We start from the raw sequence: 27,538 nt of genomic DNA, 5'->3' as shown, positions 1-27,538 counted from the left end.
CCGGGGCTCGGCGAGCACCGACCCGGGCGGGCCGGCTCCGCAGCGCGGGGGTTCTGCGATCTCCTTGCGGCTCGGGGCATCGCCTGCGGTTCTCCTTTCTCGGGCCCTTCCGAGGGCATGCGGGAAGACAGCCCTCCTGGTTGGCTTGCCGTGCAGCCCCTGGTAGGGATGAGGTCGATCGTCTCGTTTTGAACTTGGTGTCCTGGTGGAGGTGGATGCTGGGATGGGGTTATTAAAGTTGTAACGCAATAGCTCTTGCTAGAAAGGTTCTCTTTGCAGTTGTTGTGCTTGCCCGAGGAGTCAGGCACAGGATTACATCGCAGAAATGACTTAGGGTTGTGTCAAGGTGTTTCCTTCTATTGATCTCTTTTGTTTGCAAGTAGGTGTCCTTATGAGCTGCTCCCCTCCATCCAACACTCTGAAATACGTGGCACACTGAGTGCTCCCTGTCTCCTCGGTTTGTTTAGCAGTGAAAATTTTATCCGTCCTTTACATCGTAAGCTCATGGAGGCAGAAACTGTATGTACCTATGGCCTGCACCTGTTGTGACAGGGAATCCTGACTCAGGCCTTTCTCTGCGAGCCTCAGAGCCAACTGTGGGATGAAAGTTGCCGAGTTTATAAATACTTTGAGTCCTGGGCTGTGCAAATTCTGGTCACTCAAGTTAAGTATCATCTGCACATGTATGAGGGGCGCCATCTCTGAGTGTCTGTGCAGCTCATGGGTGGAAGAAGAGAGGCAGCTTCCAAGCATATGGAAAGAAGTGTATATGAGTCACAAAATTGCAAGGAAGGAACCTTGAGAGATTGAGTCCTATCCCTTTGCTGAAGCAAGTTCAATAGTTTGTATAGGTAGACAGCCAGATGGGTCTTGAATAACTCTGTAGAAGATGCCACAACCTCTCTCAGCAGCCTTTTCCAGTGCTCTGTCACCCTTACTGAAAAGACATTATTCCTGCTATGCAGTGTTAGTTTTTCATTTTGCTTAACAGCTGAAGGTGTTGGTTTTTCTTCTGTTTGATTGCTTGTTCTTATAGAGTGGGATAACAAAAATATGCATGAGGAAGGTATTTGTAAACAGCCTTATGGCCTTGGATAAGCTGTTGGCTTGCACTGCATAACAGAAATCTCAGCCTGTTGGCTGAGTACTACATCCAGCTTGAGGCCAAAATAGAGAAAAGCTGCCTTTCAGCTTCTGTTTTATTGCATGTGGGGTAAACTGCTGATTATTCTTGCTAAGCTCATTATTTCTGCTGAATTCTTCTTTTGCCTTGACCAGAGCGGGAAAGCTCGCGGTTGTTTTGAATGGCCTAACAAAAAATATGGCAGTGTGTGAGTGGAGTTATGTTGTGGTTGGAGGGAATTCATGTGTGTTCTGACTTCCTTTTTTTCCCCCTTTTATCATCTGTGAGCATTTCGGTCTAAGAAGCTCCATAGTTTTCAAGTAACTTACTTCGGTATGTATTTCTTTCCGTCTGCTGTAGTTTTTGCCTGAGTAAGATGTAATGTAATGTGAGATGCATAATTTAAAGTCTGAAGATACGGGTTGTGTGTGGTGGAAATAATTATGTTTTTAATAAACAGCTGTAATGCATCAGAAATGTTTGGGCTTTTTTTTTTTTTTTTTTTTTTTTTTTAAGCTCATAAAATGGGGAAGAGATTGGAGAGGAGGAGAGTTCTGTGTGGTGTGAGAATTGGATCTGAACCTTTTTCATGGACTTGCTCACAGATAATTCAGTTTGATTTTAAAACAAATCAATTTGAAGTTTTTTAAGTTGTTGATCAGTGCAGGGTAACAACGTTTAAGAATCAAGCTTTTTGAGAAGTTACCATTCCTATTTCTTCCCTAAATGCTGCTATGCCTTGGAAAGTATATCTGAAGTTGTGTGCCTCTTATCAGCATTTGTTTTGAGCCTTTTTTGTTGTTGCTGATTAGCAGGTTGCTGAGAATGCAGGGCTGTCAGAGTAAAACAAGCTGATGCTGGCTTGTGTAAGGATGATCTGTCTGTTTGGAAGAGTGGAAAGCAGCTGAGGAGAAGTGGTAGCATCAGGGGAGTGATCCTTCCACGATCTGTAACTGGTGTCTCATGGTTGCTGGGGAAACTAAAGTTTGTGCTTTATTTTTAAGTCAATCAAATAAGTGTTCTATTAAAAAGGTACAGGGAAAGCAACACGGCAAATTAGTTATTTAAAGCTTGAAGTGCTTAAGCTGGAGAAGACAGGATCATGTCAATGCTCACTTTGCTTCTATTCCCAACTCTTTCAGGCACTGGTGATGCTTAGAGATGGCATCTATGGAGCTTTCCAGGCAGCACAAAATATAAAATTGGTTGAAACCTCCACTTCCTAAGCTATAAGATAGGAATGAGATGCAGTTTGCTTGAGAGTTGACCAGTGCTATGCATTGGAGTACGTATGCAATGTGTGAAGAATATCAGAATCACAGAATTATAGGTGTTGGAAGGGGACCTCCAGAGATCACTGAGTCCAAGCCCCTTCCAAAGCAGGCTCCCTACAGCAGGGTGCACAGGTATGTGTCCAGACAGGTCTTGAATATGTCCATGGAAAGAGACTCCACGACCTCCCTGGGGAGCCTGTACCAGTGTTCTGTCACCCTTACTGTAAAGAAGTTCTTTTGCATATTGTTGCAGAACTTTCTATGTGCCGCTTTATGGCCATTTCCTCACAGATCACTGAAAGGAGGTTGGCCATATCCCTTTGTCTCCCACACTTAAACATTTATAAACATTAATAAGATCCCCTCTCAGTCTTCTTTTCTCAAGGCTGAAATACAAAATATTTTCTGGCTGAAATATGCCAAGAGCGAAAGCTTTTCTTCAGGGGTGGAAGATGATGATGGCAGGAAAATGCACCATGCTGCATTAGGAGCCTGGGTACCAAGCCTCTTAGGATAAGAGGGCTGTTCCATTTACTGGGGAAGTGGATAACAGTGGGGAAAGGACCTAGCCTTCACCCATCACGTTCTCGGATCTTGTTGGAATTGAAGAATGGTCTTGCTTCCTGGCTAGCCACCTCTTTACATCTTATTTTGAACAGGTCAATGAATTAGGACATTGGAGTCATCCCTGGTGGCTGCCTGATGCAGCAGCTGCTGCAGTGACTGCTTCTACTTCTACCACTGCTGCTGCTGTCATTGCTCTAACTTGAATGCACTCAGGAATGAAAAGCATTGAGAGAGTCTGGAGGTATTGAAATTCTTCTTTGGGAAAGCAGGCTCAAAGAGGTGATTTTGTTGAAGTAGCTGCTCACCTTTCCATTGAATTCAGATGATTGTGTAAAGTGTAGGGAGAGGTGGTGGTGCTTGTGCTCACATCTGAGTTACATATTTTGGATTGAGAGTGTGCAGTATGAAAATGTTTCAACTCTGAGAAACTTTTATAGCTATATTTAAGAAAACAAACGTGATCTTACTGCCTGGAGTTGTTCTGTTTTTCTTGCTGCTTTTGATATCCGATGCTGGCAGGAGAACACTAGAGATCTAACACGGGGTAGGTGTTTTGAAGATGAAGTCCAATCAAAAGTTAAGAAAAACCAAAATAAATGTTTCTCTCGCTTGTAATTTCAAACGGTTCCTGAAGGGTGTCATGGATTGTCCTGTTAAAACTTGACGTATGTGTAACTTTGTGTCTGTGATCCTGCCTAGCAGGGCTCATGACAGCTGAAATGAAAAGCACTTTGGAAAAGAGCAGCTTATAAAAGGGAGAACAGTCAAGATATTGCTTGCTGTGGAGTATGTTGTCTTTTTTTCTTCCCAGCATGTAATCGTAAATTTTTTATAGGAAATGGGAGGACAGTGAATGTAACTGATAGAAAAAGTAAAAGGGTCTACAGACTGTACAAATACTATAAGTAGCTCTGACAAATATTTGCCTATGATGGAGTACCTCTGGTAAGTGCACAATCCTATGAACTTTGTGGTGGTTTTCCTTTCCCTGTGTTTTACCTGAATTTCAGAGAGACAGAAAGAGGGTTCATGTCTTCAGTGTTCTGGGCAAGATATGTGCTAGCAGAAGTGGAGCTCTTTAAGCAGTTCATTTTGTGACCGAAGTCACGAAGGTGGCTTATGCCTGTGTTAGCAGACTTTATGATCTTACCACTTGTGCACTGCTGCTGAAGTTCTTTCTAGTGCAATTCCTGTGCTTTCTTTCTATGTAAATATCAAGGAAAAACCTGTGCACCTTGGAGATCCACAGAAACTGCAGGCAACTGTCAACAGAGTAAGTTCTTCCTTATGAGTCAACAGGTGCAATGTCTGCAGTTATTATGATCAAGTGCTTTCTCTATCTGACAGCTGTTTTGTTGCTGGGTGAAGTAACTCTAGCTGTAATGCTGTATGCAGCAACTTGTGATCTTATTTACACTTCTTGCAGTTAATTTGGAAGCAAATGAGAGAGGTTTCTATGATGCCTGAAATACAATGGGCATTATTGCTGGCAGTGCTTCTGGCTTTGAGTTGATGCATGCTGGTTAGGTGTAAAATTGGAGAGCTTGGGGCTAGAGGATGTAATGCTTGCTCTGTACGTTAAGTAAATAACTTGAGATGCCATGGCTTTAGAACACAATGACAATAAATGTATAGAGCAACATGCAAGGCTCTGAGCTTAGAGAGCTGACATTCTCCTTTGCGAGGAAGAAAATAGACTTTACTACCTAGCCATCAGCAGAAGCACCAGGATAGTGATGTGCAGTGAGTGCCACATATTACAATCTCATTGATATTTATATATATATTTTTTTTTGTCTAAAAAATGAAATGTTAATTTTTTAAGAAATCAGCATCTGTTTCAGGCTGTTCCGTGGAAAGCTCTGACTATTGGGAGTGCTCCTGTTTGTCAGGTTGGATACATGCTTATGTACTTTGTATCTTGAGTTTTGTCACAGAAATCATTGCATTCTAGCTGTGAAAGCCCTTGGAAAAACTGGTTATTTCAGCTCGTTGAAGCTAAACCAGTAGTTGTGCACTATTAAGGAAATGCATGCAGGTAATGTAATTCAAGTTGGCCATATGAAACCACTGTTAAGGAACACTGCTTAGTGCAGCTCTCTGTGAGCTTTTTAGAATACTGCATGTGAAAGTCTCTCCTTACTGAGGACAACAGCAAGGAAAGAAGTGCTGTCTGTAGCGCAGTTCAGACATTACTAATGAACTCTTGTACAGGCCTGAGCTATTAAACAGAGGGCTTCTCATCTGTTTTTTAGACAAGTTTCTCATGCAGTCTCCAGCTCTCTTGAGTATAGAGATACTTGCATGTCTCATTAGGAAAATGGAAAATATTCCTTCTACAGTGTATGCTGTCCAGCTTCTTTAGTCAGTAACATTGCCACTAATCATTAAATCTACCTGGCAAGAAACGAGATGCAGAAAATATATTGCTTTTGCTATTTGAAAAAAAACTTTGGGTCATAAAATCTCATTAGTGTTTACTTTTGATGGTAGGAATATTTTTTTCCTCTTCCCCTATGATATTCACTATATCAGAGAATGATCAGTTGCTGTTAGAGGTTAATTGATATTTTAATATATTGGCAATTATTTAATTGCTTTCAAATTGGTGTGCAGAGCTGTGGGATCATGCTTTGGTCCAGTATCATTCCATATCCGTGCTCTGTTTCAAGTCTGTCTGGTGTTGCTGTAGTGACTTTTCTGTATGTATTGGACTGTCTCCAACTTTACTGATTGTTAATGTTTGAATTACTGTGCAAAGACACTTTGCCTTCATGGAACTTATTTTTCTCCAAGCAAGTGCAATTCCATGCAGTCAGTTTTATAGCAAAAAAAAAGAAAGAAAAAGACATTCTGGATGAGGAATACTCTTCCTTGTGGAGACAGCAGTTCAAACTGAAATTGATAGCAAATCATGGAGCCTTTTTCTGGGTAATTTTTCAGCTCTCATGCTGCAGCAGTATATTATCTCTTGGTGATTATGCTGTTGAACCAGCTCAAAGTGAGGAGTGCTCTTAGGGTCGGGTCAATACGTGGTCAGAAGTGAGGTGTTTTGGTTTTGTTTATTTTTCAAAAATGCTTCTGTGCTAACGCTAATTTAGTAACTAAACTCAGATGGAAAAGATTTGTCAATCAAAATAGAACTCAATAAAATTGCCAGCTCAGAAGTGCAGAACTGTCAGAACTGTTGCTGACTGTATTGACTTTTTGTTGTGAGAGGGTAAGAAGTGCAAAGCAGACTGTTTACTATCTTGCTGAATGGAGAATAGACTGTGGCATTGCTTTGTGAAGAACTTATTTATGCCAAGTAAATCCTAATTGGGATTACTCACAGTGTGGAGTTGTTTTATTATTTTAGAAATAGGATTTGGACTCTTCTGTTGAGGACAATAGAACTTGGGCTTGGTTTGGGGCTAGCTGCACAAAAACTGTTTCATTGCCTGCTTCCTCTACAGGCATGTTCTGCCCCATAGTTGAGACAAAACTAGATGTTGTTGAAATCACAGCCTTCCTAATGTGTTTGTCCAAGTGCAGAGAAGAACAAGTAATCTAAGCAACTTTTCCAGTACGTTCTCACAGTGTACTACGAACAAAGTGCTATAATTTTACACTCTGTCGTCCTCAGCATTTCTATTTCTGTACTTTCCTTTAATGTTCTAGGGGATTTATAACTGCAACTCAAATTCCCCTTGGGCTGAAACCTAGCACAGAAGCTCTCATTATGGGCTAACCTTGTTTTGCGGAATTAAAAGCAAAGCATCCATCAAGAGGCTCTCATCAACCTACAGGAAAGTGAAAAAACTGTTTATGGTTGCAGATCAATTTTTCCTCTCCTCTGCAGGAGAAGTGCAGCCAACTTTGGAAGCCTCTGAAGTGTGGGTGTGCAGTTAAGTGATGGCTGATTCACTGGAGCGTTCCTATGGCATTTAGAGAAATTTAAATGGAAGTCTTAATTCTACAATGTACTGAAAGCTTATTGCTGAAATAAAACCTGCAGCTGCAACAAACACCTGCCTGCAGAAGGTGCAGCAACTGTGCTGCCAGCTTGTTTCTGCAGTTGAAGAGCAGCTGCCAGCACTGGTGTTTAGGCTGGTAGTTGGTAGTGTTGGATAGTTCTGTGCCTTAGCTGACAATTAGCTCCCTGGAAAGGAGACTTTCTATTGAACTATCTACACCATGTCTACTTGTTGAAAATTCTTTTTTAAAAGCAAAGAAATCTCGTTTCCTTAGAAACTCAGGCTTTTTGTCTTTCTATAGAAGCAGAAAAGACATTCCATCCTAAGGCACAAGTCACTTCCAAGTTTGAAAGATGGGATAACTTAACTTGATTAAATATGAAATATTGCAGGTAAGTTCTCTGGAGCTTCATTACAGTGGTTGGATAGAGGAGAGACCCCAAATTAACAGCAGTCTTAATGATGTCACTGTAGGAAAGCTGGAAAAACGTAGCTGTTGTTAGTGGGTCTGACAAATCTTTTGTCATCAGCACACGTTGGGCCTAACCATAACACGTCCCTTTTCCCTTCCATTTGGAGGAAACAAATCTGGGATGAGAAGAACTGCTGGGGGCTTTTTTTTGTTTTTAGGAATGGGGAAAGTATGTGATATGCTGGAAACCAATTATATTTGGTCTCCTGGGCATGGAATAAGTATTCTTTAAATGTAACAAATAAAGGTCAATGCTTTCACTAAGGTACTTTGAAAATGCCATGTTAGTTTCCCAAAGCTCTTTGCAAACTCTCCCCTGCTTAGGGATGGATTCACCTGTTTTTTCCCACAGATCCACTCAGTTTTGTGACACTCTAGAGACACATCTGTCCTTCATAGTTATCAGCTGAGATGCGTTTTGTGCTACCTTTAAAAACAAACAAATAAAACCAAGTAAAATGGTGTTGGACCAGTGCTCGGAGTGGAATAGTGAAGCCTTCACTTCTGTTAATTTTCTTCTGTTCAATTGCTTTATTGGAACGATGTCTATGTAGAGTACCAGATCTGAACTTCGGTGCTGGGCAGGGCAGAGGACATGTGGTGATATAAGCTGACAGCTGTAGGTTTGAGTAGGATGAGGCAGGAGGTGTGACCTCATGGGCCTCTATGGAGAGGTGTTTCTAGAAGGAAGGCAGGTTTGAACAGGGGAAGAAGTGAAGCTCTACTCTTAAGGGCAGTGCAGGGACAAATTTGAAGATGAACATTGGAAAGGAGAAACTGCTGTGAAGTGTTCAGGAACAAGAATAGAATCTAGGTCAGGAAATACATACATTTTTTTTCACTTGAAATTGCATAGAGAAATTAGGAGCTGGAGTTTGGCCAGGAGGCCAGAGTAATTTTTAAAGGCTGGTCTAAGAACTGAAACGCAACACTGCTGGTGTAGCCATGGCTTTGGGCTCTGAATTCCTCCAGCTTCAGCTCCACAAAGGGGAAGTGATTCCTAATAGACTTCACTATAATGGAGAGAAGTATGAGAGTATTCATGCATGTTGCCCAATGGGTTCTTTTCTGCTTTGGTTTTTTTTTGCCTTTTTTGTATGACTTATCTAGGAAAATATAGTGTTTCTAGGAATAGGGTATGAATGACAAGCAGGGCCAGAATTGTAAGGTATGTGCCTCTCTTTGTTTGGGAACAGCAGTGAAGCTGTTTTCTTACTAGTCATAAACTGGAGGGAACTTGAAATATTTGCCCCAATCTGCAAGAGATTTCAATAATAAAAAATCCAGTGAATTTGTACTTACATTATCCCCCCCCTTGCTGTTGGCCCTGCTTTTTTTTTTTTCTTGGTTATTCACTAGCCTAATCGTGGCTCAGTGAACAGTGAGTGAACAGCCTTCAGTTTAAGATTATACGTGGTAACTATTGTAGACTGGAGAAGTAGAGTTCAAAAGGTCTGAATATGTGTGTGCAGAGGGGACTGGGATTTCTGGTTACTTCAAAATTCCTTGTAGGGACTTATTAGAAAGCTTAGCAGTTTCCATGACTTCTGTGTTTGGGTATTTACAATGACCATCTTGTGTCACTGTTGACTTAGATGCAAAGTGTTCCAATCATGATTGCCTAGCGTTGGGAGTGCTTCTGCTGTTTCTTTTCATTTCTTTGTGATCTGAGAATTAGATGGCATAGGCTGTTTGTGTGGCTGACTATGCTGAAATCATATATTGATACAGTTGTCATTTTCAGTGTCGTTGACATAACTCAATACTTTGTGGAAAATACTGACCCTCACTGAGTAGGAACCTTCTTCCTTTCCGTCACTGCAGCGTTTGTAAAGTAGATGGCTTTTAAATATGCTGAAAATCCAGGCATAACACTGAAGGGTTTGAGTTATACTCAAATGTTGTGTCCCAGGGAAAAGTGTGAGGTGCTGATAAGTGATTACACTCCTTTTCATGGCACTTATTTAATTCAATACTGGCAGTCCTCTTGATCCATAAATACACAGCCTTCTGTGAAACACAATGTGAGACAGCAAAATGCAGTTCTTTTCGATTGTATGTTCCTAGGCTCTGTGCCATAACCTATTCCTATAATAGTACATGTTTAAATCAGTGCTTCTTCAGTGCCTCTAGTGAGGAATTGAACCACTTTCTCAATTTAAAAGACTATACAAGCCTATATAATGAAAAGAATGTTGTGCAGTTAACAACCTACTGATGTTTCTGAACTGTTGATGCATCTTCCTGCTTCTTAAATGCTTGTAGAATAGAATAGTTCATTTGGAAGGGGCCTATGGAGATCAAGTCCAACTGCTTGACCTCTGCAGGCTAGCCAAAAGGTAAAGCACATTATTAAAGGCATTATCCTGTTGGAGGGAGCATCAGTGTAAAAGCAATGTCTGCATTGCTTCTGCCATAGCTGGAGCTTGAGATGATTATTATAGAATTGCTGTACGCTGCGTGGCTGCTCATCTGTAAGCCATTAACTTATACAGTTGTGTGTATCCCACTCCGTTATTCATCTGTCAAGGATCCTTAAGGATTAAAAAAAACAAACCTCACTGATGTCTCATTATGGAAATAATCATTTAAAACGCAAAGTGGAGACCAAGAATTTTATCTGTAACTTAGTTATAAACCTTGTTATAAGGGAGTTTCCTAGGAGTTTTGTTTGATTACCATGCTGCCAGAACTATGGACATTTTGTACTAAATATTGATGATTATATTACCAAGCTTGCAGAAGACTCAGTGAGCTAACTCAGTAGATATAACTAAAGAGGCAATGGACGTATTAATCTAATATACAAAGCAGTTGTGAAGAGTTTATATCTCGTGAATGACATCTGTCAATTTTTGAGCCCTAAATATTACTTCTAGATATGGATACTAGAACTTAATATCTCATCTACTGTTAACTGTTTCACATTTTAAGTACTTAGTGAAGTTCAGTACTGGCACTCTGCACACTTAGTGCTCTCAGTGATTAAAGTGATATACTGAAGTCTGATAAACACAGATGTCTGAGACTGCTTCTCCTGAAGCTTCCTACTTAGGGCAATTAGTGGCAAGATACGAATGTGATAAAATATCACTGAATAATTTGGCTTATACCATAGAAAGCATTTCCAACCTCATTTTAGGAAGTAAGAGATTTCAGGGTTTCTTATAGGCAGTATTTTTGTCTTTTTGTTGTTGTTATTTTTAATATTAAATCATGAAATATAGAAAGTAAATCAGTTTTTCTTCAGTGTTTGTTGGAACAATTATCAAAAATAATAATAAAAAAAAACTGTTCTGAAAACAGCTCAAATTACTGTGATTTCTTAATAAAAATAGATTCACTTTAAATATTATTTCCCTCTCTCTGTTAGATGTTAAGAACATTCTATAAAAGTAGTAATCTTGGATCATGTACTTTTCTTCTGTGGGGTTGCAGTAGCAAGTGTTAAAGTTCTGAATTGGAAGTGGGTGTTATCCAGCAGCATCTCAGCCACAGACTTTGTGGATCTGTTCTGGGCTCTGTTTTCTCCCACCTGAATCATAGAATCATAGAATTGCAAGTTTGGAAACAACCTGCAAGATCACGTAGTCTAACCGTCCTCCCATCACCACTGCTACCGCAGGCCTCTAACCCATATCTCACAGCTCCTCATCCAGACGCCTGTTGAGCACTGCCAGGGACGGCGACTCCACACCTCCCTGGGCAGCCATTCCAGTGCCTGACCACTCGCTGAAAGAAAGAGTTTTTCCTTATGTCTAGTCTTAAACCTCCTCTGGCACAACTTGTGGCCATTTCCTCGGGTCCTGTTCGTTGCCTGGGAGAAGAGGCCAAACCCCTCCTCACCACAACCTCCCTTCAGGAAGTTGTAGAGTGCAATGAGGTCTCCTCTGAGCCTCCTCTTCTCTGGACTGAACAACCCCAGCTCCCTCAGCCGCTCTTCATAAGACTTGTGCTCCAGACCCCTCATCAGTTTCGTTGCCCTTCTCTGGACACGCTCCAGGACCTCAACATCTTTCCTGTAGTGAGGAGCCCAAAACTGAACACAGTACTTGAGGTGTGGCCTCACCAGAGCTGAGTACTGATCACCTCCCTGCTCCTGCTGGCCGCATTATTTCTATTGCAGGCCAGGATGGCTTTGGCCCTCTTGGCCACCTGGGCACGCTGTTGGTTAATGCTCAGCTAAGCATCAATCTGCACCCCCAGGACCCTTTCCTCTTCACAGTCATCCAGCCACTCAGCCCCAAGCCTGTAGCACTGCCTGGGGTTGTTGTGGCCAAAGTGCAGGACCTGGCACTTTGTTGAACCTCAGCCCAGCGATCCAGCTTATCTAGGTCCCTCTGAAGGACTTCCCCACCCTCAGGCAGATGGACACCATCTCCCAACTTGGTGTCATCTGCAAACTTGCTGAGGGTGCACTCAATCCCCTCATTTAGGTCATCAATAAAGATATTAAACAAGATGGGCCCCAGTACCGACCCCTGAGGGACACCATTTGAAACAGGTCTCTAGCTGGACTTAACTCCATTAAGCACTACCTGTTGGGCACGGCCCTCTAGCCAGTTTCTTACCCAAAGAAGAGTATACCTGTCCAGGCCGTGGGCAGCCAGTTTCCCCAGAAGAATACTGTGAGAGACTGTGTTAAAAGGCAGATGTAAAGAAGGCGTTGAGGACCTCAGCCTTCTCCTTATCCTCAGTGGTCATCTTCTCTGCTGCATCAAGTAAAGGATGGAATCCGCTGCTCAGGGCTTAAGCTGACCGTCAAACTAAAATAAAATGTCAGGATTAGCATTGCCAGTACTAATAGCTGTACTGGAGAGCTGTGTACTTGGTGAATGCTAGTTAGGTTGTGTGTAAGGAGGAAAACAATAGTATTTTGCATCCTTGTACTAATGGAAATGGCAGCAGCTATAAACCAAAGGGGCTTCACTGTCATTGACTGTTATCAAGATAAACGATTGAGCGGGTTTGTTTAATGGTAGCAAAGTGAGACTACTGACTCTTCTGTAGTAATTAATCTGTAGTTAACGTCTGCTTTTTCCTTTAGTTCTGAGCACTCAGCATGCCTCATCAGGCTGCATACAATTAGTATGGCCTTAAGCTTTGTCTTGTGTGCAGAGTTCTGTAACTGGGTTGGTTTGCTTTCTTTTCTTGAGTAATTTTGATCTGGCAAACTGGAAAGCACAGATGGAGGATTAGGAGACCTTGTAGTCTGGAAATCTCACAGCTATGGTTCAAAATGTTTGCAGTGAAACATTGGTGCCTTTTGTCCTACGTCTACATTTTTAATATGAAAATATATCTTGTTTTAGTGCACTAGCATAGTTGTCCTTTCCTTTCTCCCTCTGTAACATTAATGGATAGAAATGTATTGGAATATGCTGCCTGTGGCTGATACAGAAATGTACTAAAGTGTATGCTCTATTCAATTTCCTGTCTGGAATTTTCTTTACACATTCTTAAGAAATAGATCATATTAGTCAGGTGAAGTGATGAGATAAACCTTGTTGTCTGCAACTGATTCTTCAGTTTGAGTTTTTGGATCAGATTATTTCAGTCCGATTACTGCTTTCTTATCTATGCTTTATGGTAAATATACTTTTTCCCTCCTTTCCATGATAACTACTGTAATGAATAATGTAGTGTTTTAACCGGTACATTGTAGTGATTTTATCACTTTAATCAAAGCTGGGTGCTGTTGACATCAGATGTTTTTTAAATGCAGAGGAAGTCCTTCTTCAAGCCTTGGGTAAAGCTTGTGCAGTCGTGGATGGCTGAAGTCAAGATTATGACAGTGGCACACGTAGTAGGCTTGTATACTTGTGGATCTGTACTTGTGTACGTTGGTACACATTTCCAGGTAGTCTAGACTACAAGCCCATTTATGTTTCCGGAGAGCCCCAAAGCTTTGTTTCTAATTGGTACTATGTTTCTGATTTCATTTTGACTGGCATTTGAAAAGAAATCCTTGACTATCCCTACTGTTTACTCTGCCTTTACTTAAAAGAAGAGTGGGAATGGGAAGACAGGACCTTGGTTTTTTTTCTGTGATACTTTGTAATTGAAAACGCAACAGTGTTTTCATAGCTTCAAAGTGAATTCAGTGACTTAAATGCAACTGAAAGCTCCCAAAGTTAACAGACCTGATGAATCAGCTCATATCTGCACACAAGCAATGTTGGAGGCTCTATCCAAGATTCTGAAGGCTGGGAAGAAGAATTGCAGGACTTTGGAGAGCAATCTGGTTATTTTCCAATAGATAGTTGTGTTGCATGTCACAAATGTGACTGACCAGAAGGCTGTGTTGTCAAGGGACCTGGTTGGGTTAGGAGCAAGTTTGCTTTGTCTTTCTGTGAAAAATGAGGTGTTGGGACCATCTGGATAACTCGTGTTTATCTACTGCATTCAGCAGGGCAGCAATGTTTAAGAACCTAGTCTTAGTGAGATGTACATGAATCCTTTTAAATCAAAGGTCGTATTTCTTTTCTTGAAACTTCCGACTGATGGTGAATCCACTGCCACCCTTGGGAAAGGAAGATTTGAAATGATGATTCCATCATATGCATTATAGACGAAAGGTGAAAATTTCTAAATTATCAGTTTGGTTTAGTTCACGCAGACCTCATACTTTTTCAGTTGCTGGTTCTGTTAGCTTGAGGAGTCTTTTATTTTTGTTTTTGCCCCTCCTTTAAGTAATCAGACCACAGACAAATCTACCAGCAGTGTACTTTGTGAGCTGAAGGGAGCCTCTCGTGTCCTTACCGTCTGGCATATTATCTAATCCAGTAATTAGTTTTGTGGTTCCTTTCCGAATTCTCCAACTTACCTCCTCTTGTTCTGTTCTGCAGGGACCTACCATAGAAACACAGATGGTGGAAGATGAAACTGAGACGACAAGTGAAGATCTGCCCCCTCATCTGCGGGAAGAACCTCCCGAAGGTACTGTAATGGCATTCAGTACAAATTCTTTGCATTAAACTAGAGAAGTGATCAGGTCAAGGAAGTATTTTTTTCCTTTGGTGATTTGACTTTAGGGCCTATCTTTGCCTTTTAACTGTGAGAGATAAGGCTTTCCTGAGAGCTGAGGCAACCTCTCCTCTGGCCTACTTTTGCATTTGAAGAGGGCTGCACCCACTTCAGTGTTGATAATGTTCTGTGTTCTCTTTAACAATCTGGCTTCTGATTAAAATTGTCCTATCTGGTCATCCTGCGTGTAGGGTTAGAAATAAAAAGCCTCTTGTATTGTTTATGATATCTTGAGCAATTGTTAGAGAAGACTTCCAAAGTGGTCAGCTGTGCAGTTTCCTGCTATTGATACTGGCCACAGCAGAACACTGTTAAAGACAGGCATTTTGATTTTGTTTCTTTCTGCCATCTCTCTTGGAAGCCAGTTTAGCCATCTGAGAAGGAGGCTGTTAGTCAGTAGGAGGCTCAGAAATGCCAATTTTAATTAAAAATCTCATTTGCAGTGACATGCTCTGGATATATACAGGGAATGGATTTTTTCAACTGTGTAAGTGTAGCTGATATATATATATGTATATGTATATATGTAACAAAATAGGTGTTATTTTATTTTGAATAGAAGCTTGTAACATTGCAGCAAGCGATGTTTTTAGCTTTGTTTCCAGTTCAGTGACTTTTGAAACACAACTGCTCATAATCATTCTGGACAGCTTAAAGAACCCAGCGTGTGCTGAGGTTCTTAGTAGCAGCTTACTGTTTAAATATCGTGACATGTCTGTGGGAATCATAAATGTGTTTTATATTTTTCTTTAAGAGAAGAATCTATTCTTGATATAGCATTTATACTGACAGCCATTGTTAAAGAGCTTATGAGCCAAATAGTATTACGTGTCTGCTGCTCTATCCCTTCTTGTTGAGTATTCAGTTGCAGTTTTGACATTAAGTTCTAATTTGTTGCTCTGCCATTTCATACACTGTCTGGCAATTATGATATAGAGAGGTAAGTGAAATGCAGGTCTCTGCAACTTCTACGGAGCCGGAAGGAGCCACGTGTAGGAAAACAGTCATATCCTCTGTATACATATATATGGTTATAATTCTGATTTTGTTCTTTCTAAGTAGTGCATATAATGCACTACTCACAGTGTGTAGTTGAAGTTAGAATTCTGGTTGGCAGCCTGAGCTGATGATTACATGAGCGTGGAGATCAAATTCTGAAATGTAAAACATAGATCATCTTGACTCATAAATTCATCAGGAGTAGACTTATATTCTTGGACTGTGCCTTTGAATTGTGTAATCAGAAGGTTTTTTTACATGTGACTGTGTTTTGCAAAGCTAGGTTTATGTCATTGAAAGTTCTTGCTTCTGCCTGCAGTTCTGCTTGTTTGAATACTGATTAGAAGTGTCAGTATTAATATTCCACGTGTGACTTGTTGGGTGGCCTGGGAAATGTGTATGTCCTGGCCGTGCCTGCTTTGCTAGTGTGAGGGAGAGAACTGTAATATTGGAATTGGCTTGGCTAGGCAGTGGTGCAGTAAATGCTGTGAGTTCTCTTAAGGTCTGAGACGGGAACTGTTTTGACTGACAGCGATACCAAGACTAACAAAATGAGAAGGATACTGAGAGCACAACAGGAATAGAGATGTCTTGGGAGAAATTGCTCCTGAAAAATGGCCATCAGGACTGTGCTGAAATGACAGCTGGAATTGATGGGAACGAATAGCAGGAATGTTGCTCAGAAGCTGCTACCTACCAGCAGGGACCAACCGGAATTACCAGACGTCATACAGCTGCAGGAGTGATTGCAGATAGCCCGTGACAGAAGCAGATCTCTGTTTTCAGTATGAAATATCGTTAAATGCTGTCTTTTCTGTTGTTGCTCTTTGCTGCTTTCTGGTTTCTTCTGATAGCGTTTTCCTCATAAAGTCAAATGCCTCGCAAGGGTATGCCGCGTTGCTGCGCCTGGTGTCTGTGAGTCAGGCGCCGTGCCCCTTGCTAACGAGCACATGGGGATGGAAGGCACTCCAGAGCCTGTGTCCTCTAGCACGATTGGAGAAGATTGCATCAGTCACTGGCTGCCAGCTGGCGCTGCGTGTGTGCCCTCCTGAAAGGGGGGAGTTAGGAACAGTGTGCTTTAGGGATATTGCAGTGAAATAACAGGTTTCTCTTACCGATCCACTTGTGACCTAAATCCATGCAATCTACTCCGAGTTAACTGTTTAATATTGTCGGAATAAGCGAGTAAAGATTTCAGCTGCTGAAGGCCCCTTGAGGGCGGCTGTGTGCCCCGCGGCCTTTCATGGCGGAGCGCGGACGTTGTGCGGTGGGAGCCGGGCCGGCAGAGCCCCGTCAGCGCGGTACGGCGCCGAGCGGCCGCGGGGGGGCGCTGCAGCACTTCCCGAGCGCCGGGCGTTGGGACGGCCGCGGGGCTCCTGGCGCTCGTGTGTCTGCCCGCGTCCGAGCTAACGGGAGGGAGGGTTTAAAGCTCATAACTTCCTTCCGAAAGCTGCTTTGAGCGTGGCTTTCCGCATCTTCCACAAAGCCCCCGAAGCTTTTGATCCCTCAGTGTGATATTTTTACTTAATTTTATGTTTCCTTTGCCCAACTCGTGTTTGCCTTTATTCCTTCTGTGCATGCACACACCTTTCCTTTCTCCTTAACCTTGATATCATGCCCTTTATGTGTTAGAAATCAGGTGTCTGGAGCTGCAGCTATTCAAGCAGTGAAGGGCAGCCATCTCCAGGGAGGAGCAGGTCTGTTTTAAGTAGTGTGAAGCACCTTTGGCTCTGCAAGAGGTGGCACGTTGATCTGTTGCAGTGTGTTTGAATGCTGATCTGCTTTCAAGTAGATTATCACTCAAATGTCTGCTGTTAAAGGGCAGTATGGTCACTTTATTTTGCTGCCCAGGTACCGCAGCTCCTGGCTGTATCTGTTGTTTCTTTTCCTGCCATTTCAGAGTTCTGTTGCTGACCATTTAATATAGCACACCGTTAATTGCTATCACCACCTTGCTTTTCTGTCCCTTTCCCATAAATTATCCAAGAAAAGGGATGGCAATGAAATCTTCTGATGATTAGAGCTTCTGTAATGCAATCCATTAAGAGTAGCTAGCATTTCCAGTTAGATGAGCAGGTCTCTTCTGTTTGATGACGTAGTGACCCTGACCATTCTCCTACTACTTCACCCCATTGCCAGGTTGAGGGGGATGATCCTTCCCTTTTATTCAGACTTGGTGAAGCCATATCTGGAATACTGTGCCTGGTTCTGGGCTCCCCAGTGCATGAGACGTGGACACACTGGAGAGAGTCCACAGGATGGAGCCAGGCTCTTTTCAGTGGCACCTGGTGCCGGAACAAGAGGCAGTGAGCACTAACAGGAACACACAAGGGTTTGTCTGAACACTGGGATGCACTTCTGTGCTGTGCAGGTAACAAACACTAGCATAGGCTGCCCAGAGAGGCTGTGAGGTCTCTTCCTTGAAGGTCTTCAAAAGCTGCCTGGATGTGGTCCTGAGCACCTTGCTCTTGGTTTTCCTTCTTGAGGAGGGGTTGGACCTGCTGGTCCCAGAGGCTGCTGCCAACCTAAGCTGTTCCTCAGTTCTGCGGTCTTACACCTTGTGTCTACTCTTTCTGTGTATTAAAAGTCTTCCCGAAGTCTCTGAGTACATGCTCAGTCTGTTACCCTAATTCTTAAGGGAAAAGTGGCTTAACTTTGTCAGACTGCAACTGTTATGCATTCCAGGAATGAGCCCTTAGCACGTTCTGGGATATGGCTGTTCCTTTTGACCCTGCACTGCTAATTAGCATCCGGTGTGCTAAACCTTAGCGCAAGGTTATGCGGTCTGGTTGAAAAACTGTGTTGCTGCTTAATGGCAGGAAGCCCCTCTTGGGAGCTTGCAGACCAGTTTGTTCTTCTACGGTCTTTATGCATTAAGCATTAAAATTTTATTGGCCAACATGCTATGATCGGTCTGTCAGTGAGCACGAGTTGTCTGAGCAGTCTGCTATCCCTTCTGCAGTCTTCAGGCCTAGTAGAGATGTTCATTCTTTGTTGCTGACAGATAGAACCTTGTGGAATAAAAGTTTATTAAAAGCAGTGGGTCTTAGCAGCTCTGCAGTATACAACAAACCTTGGGGAATTTACTTTCCAAATAACTGTGGTGTTCCTAATTCAAATTTTTACATTTGCTGTGAGTAAAGAGCCTGCACGGGTAGTTCCTTAAATCAGATGATTTGCACCAATTTGAAATGTAGCATCTTGTGTGAGCCCTATAATCTGTCTCCGTGGAGGCATATAGCCTTTTTTGCTGTTCTATATCTTTTGCAAGATAGAATTATATCGTGTACTTCTGTGGGAAGCTTTAGGACTACTTATCCACAGTTTGGGAATCTCTCATTCAAGGAATTGGGGGATTTAGTGGATCATTTGTTTGGGATTGCCTTTGAGTGCAAGCGTGCCGTATTTTACCTAGATGTGTTATTTGTGCAGATCTAGCTCCCAAAATTGAACTGCATTTTAATTCAGGTACCACTGTGCATTTGAAATTTCTGAAACTAACTTGAGTTCCATCTTCATACTGGACTGATGTTGGCAAGAAGATGCCAGCTGAAGCATGTCATCTGGGATGTGACTTTCAGTTTGCATCCATGCTGTCGAATGAGCGTATTCCTATAACAGTTTGGTTTTGTCATGAATATGTGGTGTTTTTCCCGGTAGTTAAAGAGTTGTTGACAGAGATACATCTCTATCAGTGATGAAGTTTTGTTGTCAGGCTGAATCTTTGCAAGTAAGTGCTGCTCCAAGATGTAAATGCTGCAGACCTGAGCTGTGTCATGTTTTCTATCTTTCTGTCACAAGCAGTGTTTCATGTGCTAGTTTCCAAACTGACTAGAGCTAAATGAGTGCAAAGGAGTCGCGCTGGAAAACGGCGCAGTTACAGCCACTAAGTTTCCAGTCAGTCTTGAGCTCTGTGCTGAAAAATGTTACTTTTTCTGGTATGAAGGAATTTCATTAAAGTTGCCTGTGGCTCTTACTGTAATCCACTACATACATACATATGTATGTGCTTACACAGTCCACCAGGCTAATATCATCAAGAATTTCTCTGTAGGTATGCTATTTGCTAAGCCCTGCTCTGCTTTCCCAAGTCAAATCGCTCTTGTCGATGTGCTGTCCAGCAGTGCAAGCCTTCCACAGAGGAGCTCTTTAAGTGACCTGCTTTTCTTGTCTGATGGCCAGTTGGCAACACTCTCAGCCTGGATTTGCCTCTACTCCTGTGGTCACACAGCTAAAGCGAACGGCTGGGAAGTGGGACAACGGTGATCTATTCCTAGCTCTGCTGTTGACGTATTCTATGGTAGTAGCCAAATGGTTCAAGTCTTCCTTGAACCATATTATTCTTTGTGTATAGAACAGAATTGACTATTCTTATAAATAGAGATGGTTGAAAAAGCAAACTGTAACTTTTTAAGCTTTTGGAGTTAGAAGGTACTTGAAAGCTAATACCGAAAAACAGGATTGCAATGTATAAATAATATAAAACTTGTCAGGCTTCTTTTGAGTCCACAAAAAGGTGATTGAACATGCCAGATAACTTCAAATAGAAAGACAGGCTTCTTAAGAGCAGAGAAAGAAATTAGCAGTGAGGCTGTCTGTTCTTTGTAGCTAGGACTTTATGTACCTGGCATGTCTTCTCATCTGTAAAAACATTTCCTGAGCTGCTTCTGTGAATGGCCTGAGGCTGGAGAGCAACATTTCAGTATCATCTGTCTCTTCTTAAGGCACAGATTCAATGCAGCCATGCTCTTCTGCTGGCCGAAAAAGTTCTTGTTTCTGCAAAAAGAAATGACCTGGAGTGTCAGCTCAGCCTTACGCTCAAAGTCTACCTTAGTGTTTCTGATAGAATTGTAAAGCACTTTGACGTCTACCCAAATTGTAATACCGGGTTTCTGTTTAATTTATTACTATCACTTTAGTGAAAGCTGAGATTCTTCCTCGTTTGAATTCTCCAGTGGTTATATAGGCTTCCTCGTGCTTTATTTAATTTTGCTCTCTGAGGGAAATCAGTAGTCTGAAATTGGAAGAAAATACTGACCCAGCGTGTACCCCATTTCCCCCCTCTTTCACCCGCAGCCCTGCTGTAGTATTGCTGGTGTGTACCTGCTGCTGACAATGTGCATCTTCCATTCAGCAGCTATATTACGTGGTCTCCTAGAAACAGCATGAAAGCTATTTAAATTGTTTTTATTCCACTTCTCCCTCTGCCCTATTCTTTCCTCTTCACTATCTTTATATGATATAATGAGATGTTGCTTTGACAGCTCAGCATCCCTTTTCTCTAGCCTCCTCCATGCCCTGCAAATCATTCTGTCACTAAGTGTTGTATGTGTGCACAGCATATGCTGTTAATGGCAGCATAAATAGCCTCCAAGTGCCTGGTGGATTCCAGAAGAAAGGTTCTTGTAACTTAAGTGTGGGAAACCTCTTATCAGTGGATCTTGTTAATACGGTAACGTTTGGAAGCGAGTCAATAACCATCTGTTTTTCCCTGAGGGTGTTTGCACATAGGATAGGGGCAACGATAGTTTCACCACTTGCCTTGGCACAGTAACTATAAGTAATGTGCATCACCCAAATGTAAAGACATCTCTGGGTGAAGGGCCAATGGGAAGCTTCTGCCAGAAGATAAATCTATATCAATTACTAGAGAATGTATTTTATCCTAGTAATAGGGTTTTGAACTGCAAGAGCGTCAGAATTCTGTTTTGTGAGTGGCATACCTTATTGCCCTGCTGAAGCGGCAGATGTTTCTCACCATTTATGTAATAAATAGAGACAGAGGAAGTCACAAATGCAGGAGAACATATATTTCTACAGCATATTACTCATTTTGATGTAGATCTCAGCAAGTTGTTTTTAATTAAATATTTTGGACCTGTAGCTGTTGGTCAAGTTCTAAAGCTGAAAAAAGGAAGTGGTTTATATTTATTTCTAATGGGCTAAAAAAAAAAAGTGGCAGGTGAATCTCACTTACTTACAGCTGCAGACTGAGGTACTAAATAAGAACGCTCAGCACCATAAATCCAGGTCAGAAACGAAATTGAGTCGGTATATCAGTGTGTTAACAATGATGGTATCTCGAACTGCTAAACTATCAGTGTTATAGCAGGCGATTAAATCATAAGGCTGGTACATGAGGCTGTTAATTCTGCCTCAAAACGGAGTGAAATGCCCACTTAACATTTCATAAGCATCTGTACTCTCAGCCTGGCTGCCTGTCTTGATTTTAGCAGTTTGCAAACAAGTTGAAGCACTGCTCTACCTGCCAGTGGGACTGCGTGGTTGGCCTGGACTGTCTCCAGGACTGGCTGCTCTGGATCACAAAGCCACCCTTATTCTGAAAGGCAGGGCTTCTTTTCAAAGCTGTTCATGAACTTAAAGATGAGCTGTAAATCTGAGGGCTTTATGTCCTTGCCCTCTCAGGTAGTACTCTTTCAATAAGTAACATTCTTCCTCCACTATTTAAGCATCAGGTAGAGCTCTAGAGTAATTGTTATTGGAAGCATTCTTACCAGTGTGTGGTAAGCCAGTGTGTGTGTGCCTTAATTGTAATTTTCTGATCACAGTGAGGACAAAGGCACTTACTTTACTAATGTGGAGGATTCTCAAGCAGTTGTACTACTTTCCTGTCTCACGGGAGACCTGTTGTCTTTCTATTCAGCTACATGTTGCCTAGTTGAGAAGAGTTTAGCTAGGACTGTATTAGGTCTACTTCTTTCTATCTTACTGTGCCCTCTCTGTACAGCTAACACACTGATGGTTTTCAGTTTTAGCTCAAGGTATGTAACATTCAGCAGGATATACCTGCTGCAAAACTTTTAGGTGACTTTGTATTTTTGGGTTATATTAGTTAAATAAGACATCTTTTTTTCCCAGGTCATCTCCAGAAGAAAATAACGCGCATTTTCTTCTCATAAAACATTAAATCAAGCTTGCAGGCAATGGCAAAAACTTGGCCTTGATGATTCCGTGACTTGTGAGAGGGTCTTAGGATCTGGGATTTTGAAAAGAATGTCTTGGAAGCTTTGTGAAATGGGGACATAGATGAATAGACCAACTTCCCTTCTAGCACAGAGACCTCAACTTTGGAACAAGTCTTTAGGGGCTTTCAAGAAGCACGAAGGAGATGAAGAGACCAAAATGTGTAGCTGTATGTGTCATTTACCAGCATACTTATTCGTCCCTGGGTCAGTATTTAAGTAACTGATAATGTAGTTGAGTTCTGCTGCTTTCACCCTTCTGGAACTTACATTTTGTTGTAAAGGTGATAGCCCTATGCAGAATTTAGAAGCCCAAGACTGTTTTTTGTACCCTATATAAACTGCTGATGTTTCTTTCCTTCCCCTACCCCAACTTCTCCAGAGATCTGAGGAGCAGAAGGTACCTACTCAAGACTTTATTGATTTTTCTTTATTAGCTTTTTTTTTCCCCCCTTAAAAATTCCTCTATTTCTTAAGCACGAAAACTGGAATAATTTTAGCTAGTTATGTGAAGCAATCATCTTTGGTTAAGTCAAATTTGTACGCGCTCAGTTGTGGAAAGTAATGGTATGTAGTGCCCTGTACTTCTTACGGTCTCTCCAAAATCCAATGAACACATTCCCGAGATTTAATCCACTGTTCCTACAGCACTGTAAACTTAGGCCTCTGGGAAATGCAAATGGAGTCTGTAAGTTTAGTTGAGTGTGGACTGTGTGTGTATGTGTGTGTATCTATATAGGTGTGTATAACTTGAGAATAGTGTTACTGTTATTACAGTGTTATGTTCGTGGAGTTTGGGGGCTGTTTTGTTTTTTGCTTAAAATATTTGATGGATTTAATCAGTTAAGTGCTTCCAGTGTATGAATCTTGTGTCCTTATGCTGAAAAGGAGAAGATGCACTGACCAAGGCTAGATATTGGCTAAAAATCTTGCTTACTTTATGTAAATAAATCTGTTTCCTGTGAAATCTAGCTGACATTTGAAGGTAGTGGTTACCTGAACCCAAGTGCAGTCAAAATAGAGTTTAGTCCTTGTGTTAAGCAATGCACCCACAGAGGTAGTGCAGGAGATGTTCCTGTGAGCCCTGGTGATGCCCTGCCAGCACTGCTCCAAAGCAGCTGTGCAACCAAAGAGAGAGCTTGCCTCTTTCTGCAGGAAGTGTGGCCACAACCACATGGAGTTCACTTCTCCACCACTCCCTTTTCATGCAGATGGAAGGATGCACTGTCCAGCTGAGCAGAGCCTGTAACATATGTGTGAACTTGTATGGAGCCTGAGGGCAGGGCTTGGGGCTGGTAAGTGCTGGGAGGCTCTCCTGACATTCTCAGGCTTTAGGGAGAAAGAGATGCTAGCAAGTTATTGTTAAAGATGCCTTGTGAGAGCATACAGGAGGGCACCTTTTGATGACCACACTTCTGGCAACTTGGGTGTAGCGCAGTGATTCAGGCAATGGGGAAAGGGCAGGGATGTGGTGCTGTGATGTCACTTCTCTTGGCTCAGGTGCAGGTATCATTAATATGGCATGAGAGGTTGGTGTCTGATTAACTGAGAGATTTGCACTCGTTTTGCATCACACGATGCAAGCTAACCACCTGGCATGCTGACATGTGCTATTAAAAAGAAGCACTTAAAGCTTAGTTGGGAAGAGAGGGAAGGGGTTGAGGAGCCTGCCCCTGTGTTCTCTGCTGGCTTGGCACCTGCAGCTTCCCAGTCAGTGCTGTACCCACAGTTCTGTGTTTTGAAGCACCTTCTTCAGCTGTCCTGTGCAGTGAAGCATTCCTGACAAAACTTGTGAGCAGTAAATAGCAAATGAGTTGTTCTGCTCAAGCAAAGCTTTCTGCGGGAGCGGTGTCGGTCTCGTTGCTTTTCCTTCTGGCGGTCCCTGGCCAGCCTTGTGGTGCTGGGACCCGGGGTGGGAGCGCTCCAGCACTGGGATTTTCCACTCGGAGGCTCCGTGGAAGCTCCGGCTGCTGTTGTTGCTGCAGGCAGCCCAGTAGAGGGCTGCCGAGCGCCGGGCCGGGCATCCGTCTGAGAGCCCCGGGTCTGCCTTTAGCTGCAGCTGACCCATGTGGGTTCGAGTTGTGGAGTGGCTCTTCTATGTGCGTTTGCTGCTTCTGGGAGCTGAAGGTCAAGAAGAAAACCTGAAGCATTAGTAATGCTTCTTTTCCCTCTAGTTCCCTTCTCTTATTATTATTTGAAGTCTTCTTGATGTTTCCCTCTCATGGTGGTGTCCTGGTGTGGAAACCATTCCAAATTTCCCCATCAGCAGTAGGATGTCTTTAAAAAGATTTGCTATCCAGACCAGGAATTAGGTTTACGGGCGCTAAATATTGAAAGGAATGAAAATTGTAGGTGTTGAGATCTTTGCTTTGCTTTCAGACTGGCCTGGCAGTGTAATGAGAAACCTCCTGCTGATTCAATGGGTACTTTGAATTCTGCTTAAAGTGAGATGTGCCCTCTGAACTGTTTCCAGACAGCTGTGTAAAGCTTGTGAAAACACCCAGACTGCCTTGTCTGCTATCACAGCTTCACATCTCCTGGTGCAGCTGGAGGTGGGCGGCCCTGGGGACCCTGGCTGGGCCAGTGGTTCCAGCACAGCTCCTTACTGCCCCGGGCCTCTTTAGTTTTGTCACCTGCACAGCCCAGTGCGTTTTTCCTTGCTTTGCCCACTGATTTATTCCTGAAGCACTGTGGCCCTGTGACTGATGACTGGCTGTAATAATCTGTTAAGATTTTTGTGAAGAGGAAGCCAACATAAAATGCTCTTTTCTGTTGAAACAGGTGCAAGAGGGAAATAAGTCTTTAAATGAACCTGCTAATTACCAGGTCAAGATTTTAACCTTTTGTTTGGAATGCTGGTTTGTTTGTTTGTTTGTTTGTTTGTTTGTTTTTTGCCACAGAAGTGAATTGTATCCTTGTATGGGCTATGTTTGGTGGCCCTGCTAGGCAGGGGGGTTGGAACTACATGATCCTTGAGGTCCCTTCCAACCCAGGTGATTCTGTGATTCTGTGATTCTGTGATTCTTGTAGATTATGGAGTATGACTGGGGGAGAACAACAGCAGCGAGTGAGCTGCTGGCAGGGGAGGGGGACGTGTTCATACTGCTGTAGAGTTTCCAAATAGTTGGAGTCTCTGTCACATCAGCAGCTCTTTTAAATGACCTGTTAACTTTCAACTTAAAAAGCATTTTCAGAATGAGAGATCATTTTTTTTTTCCACTTGACTTCTCCCTGCAGCATGGAAAAAAACCCAAAACATTAGATGGAGGTAAGAGGTTCTGTAAGGACAGTTTGGTATGGGGAAAAATGGACAACTTCTCAGAATGATCTGCTTGGAGTCCATTAGTAGTCACTGGTGTGATTTGAGATCATGAGAAAGCTTTTAGTTCAGAAAAACTAACTGTCTTTGCCCTCAGTTTGTTCTGAACAAGCACTTGGTCTGAGATGGTGACCTGTGCTGAATTACATCTCTTCACCACACTGCTAACCAGATCTATGAGTAACAAGTTGACAGGAAAATGATCTTCAACCCAACTTGGAGTAGCTAGGATATATTTGGGCAGTTACACCTGATGAATAGGGGAAGGATGTTCTTCAGATTGCACTACAATTTTTATCTGCAGCTTCGGCTTCTGTTTCCAGAAATTATGGTCAGATTTCTGTTTTCGGGGTTCCAGCCCTTCAGGTGTAGGAATCAGTCTCTTCTTGTTGGACAACTAGGATACTGAAACTTTTAAAAGGGCTGTGGGGGAGAAATCTTGCTTCATTTTTTTTCCCATTTTTCTGTGGTTTTTTTTTTTTTTTTTTTTTTCTTTCTTTCCCATTTCCATCTGCAAACTTGGAGTGGATACTATTTGAATTTAAAGCAGTCTTTATCATAATATGTCAAGATACCTCACTTAGAGAAAACAACGCTAAAAAGTAAAGCAAGAAGGGAGGAAAGAGAGGTACATAAACTGACTCTGGTCAAGACTTTGACAAGAATGTAATAACCTTAAATGAGGTTTGTTCCCAGCAGACGTTGAAGACATCCTGACCTTATTTAACTCTGATTTATTCATCATGGGAACAGATTTTGTATCGCTTGTATTCTGTGACTGATGGGCAGGAGTAATTTTTCTCTCAGTACAGTTGAGTACGCTGTGGTAGACTCCATTTGCCACATTGACAGGAGCAGAATGCCATCAGCCACAGAGATAGCTGAAGAAATATTTTCCTTCTCAGTCTTGCACTCTTAATGTGTGTATGATGCTTGTGTAGCACTAGGACAGAGGGAAGGTTACTGAGTTATACGAAACCTGAGTCATGAATTCCCTTTACAATCTGAAATCTCAAATCACAAGAAAAAGGGGAAGCGTACAGCTACCCCTTTTTTTCCTCTTTGATTTTTTCAATCAGTGAAGAATTGTTCCTCCTTCCTCCCAATCCCACTCTCATGTGCTGTTTTTGTACATAACACAATTTTACACATCTTCTGCTTGCAGAGATGCTCCTTCTATGTGTAGCATTTCCAACTGTTATCATTCTCGGATGCCAAATTCTTTTCATATGACTATCTTATCACATGCATGTCCTTGAAAGTAGTAATAGCCAACCTTTTAGAAGGGACAGTTGTATACAGCTTTTCATTCCTTTTCCAGAAAATTGCAGGCAGGTCAATTTCCACAAATACCTGTTCTTCTGTGGCTGACACAGGGGCCAGAGTTGGGGAGATGCGGGAAGGGAGAACAAGGCAATTGATCTGATGCTGAAGAAGATAGCATTAACATTGTTAATGTTACGTCTTGATTTATTTCAGGATCTGTGAACAGAATGAAATCAGATGTCAAGTCTTTTCCAACCTGAGCAATTTGATCCTATTCAGTCGGAGATTAAAAAAAACTAGAATGCTGAATAAGAAGAGGGAATCTGTTGTGAAAAGTTTCTTTAGTGGTTCCTTCTGAGATTCGGTAATAATCAATTCCCAGAGAATGGAAAGAATATTGAGATCATGGTGCATTCTGCTGTGTTAACATCTTTTCTCAGAACTAGTAGCTCACTTGAGGTTGTCTGTTTCTGTGTGTTATCTTTCCTTAATTGACTTCAAGCTTTTACTAAATGAAGCAGTATTTCTTTCTAGGTCCTGGACTTCTGCAGAT

General features: G+C 42.2%; 1 protein-coding gene across 4 annotated transcripts in view; it reads left to right on the top strand.

Annotated features, from left to right (window-relative positions):
- Window positions 1-27,538, top strand: part of LOC128087389 (transmembrane protein 263-like) — a 217,027-nt gene that overhangs the window by 28,682 nt on the left and 160,807 nt on the right. For 3 of the 4 annotated variants that reach the window (XM_052696899.1, XM_052696900.1, XM_052696898.1), the window contains one exon: window positions 14,241-14,331. In XM_052696899.1, the coding sequence (XP_052552859.1) occupies window positions 14,262-14,331 (70 nt within the window). In that variant the 5' untranslated portion in view covers window positions 14,241-14,261. Of the gene's footprint in view, window positions 1-55; window positions 163-14,240; window positions 14,332-27,538 lie in introns of those variants that run through there. The other variant, XM_052696897.1, reaches the window with a different exon arrangement.

Source organism: Tympanuchus pallidicinctus, unplaced genomic scaffold, assembly GCF_026119805.1.
Source record: "Tympanuchus pallidicinctus isolate F22 unplaced genomic scaffold, pur_lepc_1.0 scaffold3, whole genome shotgun sequence".
NCBI lineage: Eukaryota > Metazoa > Chordata > Aves > Galliformes > Phasianidae > Tympanuchus > Tympanuchus pallidicinctus.
This window is presented reverse-complemented; position numbering and strand designations above follow the sequence as displayed.